General features: G+C 38.7%; 1 protein-coding gene across 1 annotated transcript in view; it reads left to right on the plus strand.

The window, feature by feature from the left end:
* Positions 1-3,524, plus strand: part of atoh8 (atonal bHLH transcription factor 8) — a 34,225-nt gene extending 30,701 nt beyond the window's left edge. The window contains exon 4 of the mRNA XM_034883078.1: positions 3,422-3,524. Coding sequence (XP_034738969.1) covers positions 3,422-3,427 — 6 coding nt within the window. The 3' untranslated portion in view covers positions 3,428-3,524. The remainder of the gene's footprint in view (positions 1-3,421) is intronic.
* The last annotated feature ends 4,281 nt before the right edge of the window (positions 3,525-7,805 follow it).

The following is a 7,805-nucleotide window of genomic DNA, read 5'->3' on the forward strand; positions in this document are numbered from 1 at the left end:
AACTTTTTGCAAATAACAAAGGTCGGATGAAATCCCCATCAAGTATTATATCACGTGTTAGGAAGAGATGTCTATACTGCAATTCTGGAAATAAGAAATGGTAAAGAAACCAAACAGTTTAAATTTTATATGGGCACCTTACTATTGTTTAAAAGGCAGTTTTAAAGGTTGAAAAGCTAGCAAGATTTGCTGCAGCATCACCTCTGGGCTTCGCCTAGACGTTCCACTCCCGGGATGGATTGGTTGCTGCCGGAAAATCCGCCGGATTTCACTCATTTAGGCCGGATATCCGTTGCCTCGGGCTTCCTTTGTGTTGGCATTTTGAACTCTGGTTAATTTATGAGGACTATGGTTAAGATTTTCTCTGATCTCTGCAGGGTAAATCCAGACTTACTGTCCAATCTGAGTTTTCTGTTGCATGACTAAAACTACTTTTGAACTTACACGTTCCACCAAAACATGTCCCTTCCAAGCTTGTTTTACAGCGGCACCACAGCTTTTCTCCGGTGCTTAGCACTGCCCAAGGTGATTGTGATTGGTTTAAAGAAATCCCAATAAACCAGAGCACCTTTTCCTCCCAACCCAGAATGCTATGTGGAGTGAGACTAGGCTTTGCCTAACCCTGCCCTTTGCCCTCGGCGCTGCCCCAACACACAGGCATGCACTAGCACTTCTTCAAAACAAGGCGCTGCTCAGCGGTGTCATCATCGTTTTAGTGTCTTTCAACTTATTGTTTTGGTTTAAGGGTCCTCAACTTAACTGATTTGGTTTTGTCTCAGCATTATCATCAACCTTATTTCCAGCAGCAACGGGCAGCTGTTTACAGTGAAAAAGCTCTCATAAACCAACTATACACTGCCTGTTCAGCATCAAACAACAGACAAACACAGTTAGAGACTGGCTTGTAAGGAACCAGATATTTCCAATCAGGAGTTGGTGAAGACCAAACCGGAACTAAAAGAGAGTGGCCTAAATGAATATTAAATACTTAAATTTATCATGTGGACCTGAACACCACTCCACAGGATGATCATATTGCTTTGTGTCTTCTGCATAATAATCACTAAGGTTAATAATTTGTTCGCCAACAAGTATTGAAAATCAAACACTAATTATGCAAAATTGCTGCGTGCGAGGTAGGATACACCATCCAAATGGATTTAATATTTCCAACCTGGCATTTAAAAAGGTACCCTTGTTATTTATTAAATTATTTAAGCACTTACTTAGAAACGTATAAATATTACATACACATATTAAAGAGTGTTATCCAGCATTTTAATGTTTATTTATTTGAGATGGAACTAGATCTGAACTACTTTAACTACTGCTGCAGTAGTAAAAAATGTCTGGATTAAAGACACTTCGTCCTGGTGGCGTACTGTGCTACATGTCAAGCTACCTAGGCTTGAATCCAGCTCTGGACATGACACATCATCCATTTCTCTCACAGTATATCTTGTTGATTTAAATATGTTCAAATTTTTAATAGTAGATCTTAGAACAATACCTCATATATGGTGGCACACGCAATTCAACCTAATGAAACGTGCTTTTCATTAAGTTGCAGTGCGTTTGACGTTGTCAGCCAATATGTAACCTGCATTTGGGCCAGGCCCGGAGATGTTACCAGACGCGCATCCCCTGGATAGGAGAAAAATGTTCTCTGATTTATTAGCATTTCTTTAATCCAGTCACAATCGTCTGGGGGAAGCGCTAAGAGCAGGACACAGCAACGGTGCTTCTGCAAAATAGGCTTGGGAAGGAACTTGTTTTGGTTGAACATGTGCACGTAGGGAAGCAACCTGAAATAAAAATGGCTGTCGAGTGTGTGATGAGAATTTTATAAAAAAAAAGATAAATATAATTGATTGTCGGTTCTAGCTCTGAGACCTTTACTAAACAAATTAAGATTTTTAGGAAACATCTTCATCTCATGAGCTGAATGTTATCCCCCTCCCTGCATAACCTATAACGCACCTATATAACAGGTAACATACCTGCTGCGCGCGGCCACACATGAGAGAGGACAACAAATATGTTGACCGCACCGGCAACTGCTGTGCCAATCATCAGAAGCTTTGGCTTTAAAAAACTTTAGAGAGCAAGGCCCAAACAAAAGAATTGCTGAATGTTAAATATGTGCAATCAAAATAAAGGATTTTGGCTTAACCATGTCTGATTTTATAAGGCACATGAAATGCACCCTGATAAGGACCTATGGATGTAACCCCATCTGTCGTTCACTAGATGTTATGAAAAAAAGACGTTTGTTTGCCAGACTTTTTGGGTGATGTAACGCTACGTAATCATTTACTGGCTGCCAAAACGTTAATTATTATTGTCGGCTGCAAACAGATTACAGGTTTGTTGTTGATCATAACGCTACAGTATTATTAAGTTACGTTACACTGGGTTTGAGAGTCTGGGGGATGTGTTGACTTGTACAGTAGTTTCTTGGCTGTCATAAGTTGTAGACACAGTGCACATTACATGGTTTTGCTCTGTAAATTAAATCATTTTAACAATATTTTCCTGATACCCTGAGTACCTTAATATTTGGTCTGTACTGTACTGTGTTCATGTTACAAGGTAAAATACAGTTAATAACTTGAAAGTAAAGCCTTCCTGGTGTTTTTTGTCATATTGCAATAGCCTCAAAGCTGATACTGTATGGTAATAGATTGATGAGTCGTTATTACATATTACATGCTTTAAATGCAGTATTCTGAGCAGCCTCAATGGAACTTGACTTGAACCCAAGCTCAAACACTTGTGAGCATCTCTGACACACACACACACACACACACACTTACAGCTTAATTCTATATATTTATTCCCATTGTGCAATAACAGCATCATCAGGGAACTGCCAGTCAGATTTCGTTATATTGTAATCTAACCCCTCAATGTAATGTCAGTAAAGCTACATACTTTGACCTATTGAACAGGTTTTTCTTTGGTTTAAGTTTGTCTAGTGAAATAATTACTTGTTTTCTGTTCCTTGTAGATTATGTTAACAACCTCAGAATATACAACACAAGTTCCAGACCTCCAGTGATCTATAAAAATAAAAACAGTATCAATAGTGTACATAATCATGTGTATATTGTATGATACACTTTGATCATTACCATTTTACTTCCTTACTGTTGTAAGTTGTATGTTTACTGTAAATAATACTAATATCATGGATAATCCGCTGTACTGCATGAAGTTATACTATCAATATTGAATAACCTGGTGAAATCCAGTGTCACATTACAATGTGTAAGCATGTCCTAATTACAGTGTGTGGGATGTTCCTTCAAAACTTGAAAAACCAATAGACATATAGACCTTAGATCAAAGTGTCCTGCAGTCGATTTCCCAACTTTCTGTTCAGAATGTGTTGATGGACTCATTCTTCTTTGTGTTTCAGGAGTGAAGCTGATCGAGGTGGACAGGTCCAATACATATGAGGACAAAGCTATAAGGATGCAGAATACTCGTAGAAAGCAGATAAATGGAAGATTGGATGAATTGTACGCTTTTTTGTCAATATTGCTTTCACCATTTACACACTTAGCAAACAATACTTAATTGATGTGGAAGGCCCAAGAACACCAACTGACAATCTATATAATCCCTTTGCAATAACTATGCATACAGTTAAATACATTACATTACTGTTACTCCAGTTTTATATTAGAGCAACTGTTACCTTGTCAATACCATATTTAAGTATGAATTTCCTGCAGACATTCACAACATTCACTGCAGTTCATTAAGCAGTTCTAATAGTAAATGTTTTATAGTTTATAAGCCTGTTATATTTCAAAATATGCCAATTGTTTCTTCAATACAAATACAAATATTTGAAAAAATATCACCCCCACTGTTATTTTTCACAAACAATATGCTGATATGATAGACCTACTACACATTGTATTTCTCTCTATGTGCATTAATATTAAAGCCCAAAATAAACTTTAATCAACAAAAATATTAGAGGGCCACTACAGTAATTTTTTATTGCACCTTTATGAATATGGGCGAACATTGTTTAGCAGAGGGTGAGATATCCTGACATTTACTCCATAGTAAGAATCAAACTCCAAAAGCGGAATCCAGTGAATTTCCCGTACAGCTTGATGGCAACTTTTATAAGATCCTCTGCCTGGTAGTTACGGAGCTAGGACAATTACCGGTACATACAGTGCCTTGCGAAAGTATTCGGCCCCCTTGAACTTTTCAACCTTTTGACACATTTCAGGCTTCAAACAGAAAGATATAACATTTTTATTTGTTGTGAAGAATCACAAACAAGTGGACACAATTGTAAAGTGGAACAAAATCTATTGGATATTTTAAACTTTTTTAGCAAAAAAAAAAACTGAAAAGTGTTGTGCGTGCAAAATTATTCGGCCCCCTTGCGTTAATACTTTGTAGAGCCACCTTTTGCTGCGATTACAGCTGCAAGTTGCTTGGGGTATGTCTCTATCAGTTTTGCACATCGAGAGACTGAAATTCTTGCCCATTCTTCCTGGCAAAACAGCTTGAGCTCAGTGAGGTTGGATGGAGAGCGTTTGTGAACGGCAGTTTTCAGTTCTTTCCACAGATTCTCGATTGGATTCAGGTCTGGACTTTGACTTGGCCATTCTAACACCTGGATACGTTTATTTGTGAACCATTCCTTTGTAGATTTTGCTGTATGTTTGGGATCATTGTCTTGTTGGAAGATAAATCTCCGTCCCAGTTTCATGTCTTTTTGCAACAGGTTTTCATCCAGAATGGTCGTGTATTTGGCTGCATCCATCTTCCCCTCAATTTTAACCATCTCCCTGTCCCTGCTGAAGAAAAGCAGGCCCAAACCATGATGCTCCCACCACCATGTTTGACAGTGGGGATGGTGTGTTGAGGGTGATGAGCTGTGTTGCTTTTACGCCAAACATATCGTTTTGCATTGTGGCCAAAAAGTTCAATTTTGGTTTCATCTGACCAGAGCACCTTCTTCCACATGTTTGGTGTGTCTCCCAGGTGGCTTGTGGCAAACTTTAGACAAGACTTTTTATGGATATCTTTGAGAAATGGCTTTCTTCTTGCCACTCTTCCATGAAGGCCAGATTTGTGCAGTGTACGACTGATTGTTATCCTATGGACAGACTCTCCCACCTCAGCTGTAGTTCTCTGCAGTTCATCCAGAGTGATCCTGGGCCTCTTGGCTGCATCTCTGATCAGTCTTCTCCTTGTCTGAGCTGAAAGTTTACAGGAACGGCCAGGTCTTGGTAGATTTGCAGTGGTCTGATACTTCTATTTCAAAATTATCGCTTGCACAGTGCTCCTTGGGATGTTTAAAGCTTGGGAAATCTTTTTGTATCCAAATCCGGCTTTAAACTTCTCCACAACAGTATTACGGACCTGCCTGGGGTGTTCCTTGGTCTTCATGATGCTCTCTGCGCTTTCAACTGAACCCTGAGACTATCACAGAGCAGGTGCATTTATACAGAGACTGGATCACACACAGGTGGATTCTATTTATCACCATCAGTCATTTAGGCCAACATTGGATCATTCAGAGATCCTCGCTGAACTTCTGGAGTGAGTTTGCTGCACTGAAAGTAAAGGGGCCGAATAATTTTGCACGCACCAATTTTCAGTTTTTTATTTGCTAAAAAAGTTTGAAATATCCAATAGATTTCGTTCCACTTCACAATTGTGTCCCACTTGTTGGTGATTCTACACAAAAAATAATTTTTTTATATCTTTATTTTTTAAGCCTGAAATGTGTCAAAAGGTTGAAAAGTTCAAGGGGGCCGAATACTTTCGCAAGGCACTGTATATTTGGCATCAAAAATAAAATGTTCCATTGAAAACAAGGCCTGAAATAGGAAAAATTGGCATTTTAATGTCTTGTATTGGAAAAAGTTGTTTTGGCACTCAAAAACATTCTACTGGAAAAAAAAACAACAGACACTTAAGCCTCACACAAGTCAATTATTGGCAAAGTTTAAGATGTGTTCGTGCATCATGCTCCTGCACGTGTGGTAATATGGGTAGTTATTTTAAAATGAAATAAAAATCAAATATTACCAATTCCGAAGTATTTGGAAGACAGAGGAAACAAGGAATTGTGTTTTTAGAGGGATGACACATTCTTTCCTCTAAAAGGAATACATAACCTGTATGGGCAGAGTTAGAAATGGCATTCAGCTGCACAGCTTCCGGTAAAGGCTGCTCTTGTGTATCCTCGCACATAGCCACTAAGAGATCGCTGGTGGTACACGATCCGTCCTGCCAGCATGATCCGCTCTGCGCATGTGCAATTTGTTCGCGCACGCGCAGATGATATACTGATGTACTAGTATTTACAAGGGATTTACGGCACTGCACGATCTGTTCCACAGTAGCTGTCTGCTGTTAGCCTACACCGGAAAGCTAACAACGTTAGTTTAGCTAACAGCTAATTCGGCTAACCGTTAGCTGCGACAGCATGTAAAAGACCCTCAAATATATATATATATAACGTAACAGTGTAATATATAACAAGTTCTACTTGTGCTCATTTAAAATACAATCAATTAATACTTGTCTTATTAGTACTGTAAAGTCTTAATTAGCTGTAGCCTGCTAAGAGAACGGTTAGCCTCCACCTGGAAGCTGACGCTAGTTTAACTAACACTTATTTCGGCTAACCGCTAGCTGACAGCTTGAGTCAGCCTAAAAAACATTACTCAAACTAAACAGTGGGAGAAGCAGGCTACAGCTTCAACTAAGAATTTACGGTTATAATAAAGATAAAGTATTTAGTGATTGTATTTTATATGAGCACAAGTAAAGTAGAACTGATGTAACAGCTGTTACATATTTAAACGGTTATTTTCATTAATTTTACATGCTGTCATGAGTGGTTAGCGGAATTAGCTGTTAGCTAAACTAACGCTAGCTTTCCGGTGGAGGCAAACAGACTTTCTTTAACTGTCTATGTGAACAGATCGTGCATTGTCGTAAATCCGCGTTCATCATGATATTATCTGCACATGCGCTGACAATCCCTCCTCGATCCTCACTGCTTGGTTCAGGAATAAGAGCTTTGAAATGGCCTTTGCAAAGGAGGGCTTCAACTACCGGTTCAGCAGAGGAACGAGGAAGAGGAGCTATCAAGTAAGGGAAGTGAGATGCACCTACAGAATGAGTAGAGTGAGGGTGATCTTCAATAATGACAAATCACATGTGCTTCTCTGCATTTAAAAGAAGCAACGGGTGAAACGGAGGGTGACAGGCTGAGGTCTCAGAGTAATAAAAAAAGTTGCAAAACAATGCACCCCAAACATGTTATTAATGGTATATAGTATATTTATTTAAAGAGTGACTACTGTTTTTTCAACCTGGACCCTATTTCCTTTTGTTGTGTGTGTGTAAGGGTTCTGATTGGAACAACAATCATTGAATTTGACCAGTATTAAGCGTGAACGCTGTAACCAGCAGCCAAAGACCGCTCTGCAATGTAACCCTATGGGGAAAATGTGCATCGTCAATTTGGGGTACTACTTTAAGTGTTTTTTTTTGCCACTGGAAGACTTAAATTTCTTATTCTTAGTGTCTGACATTATCTCCCTACAGAGATAGGCCTTTTTAAACCCCTTTCATTTAACCAGAAAAAACTCTGAGGTCGCTAATGCTAAATCCACCAGACTCCATTTAAAAAAATAAATACTTTTAGCGTGTTTAGAGCCAACATATTTTCACATGTGAATCAGTTAACAATCTGTTTATTTCAACCAAAACCACAAAATGGATAGTTGAAAAAGTTGAAAGACGACACA

This window comes from Etheostoma cragini, chromosome 10 (genome assembly GCF_013103735.1).
Source record: "Etheostoma cragini isolate CJK2018 chromosome 10, CSU_Ecrag_1.0, whole genome shotgun sequence".
Taxonomy (NCBI): domain Eukaryota; kingdom Metazoa; phylum Chordata; class Actinopteri; order Perciformes; family Percidae; genus Etheostoma; species Etheostoma cragini.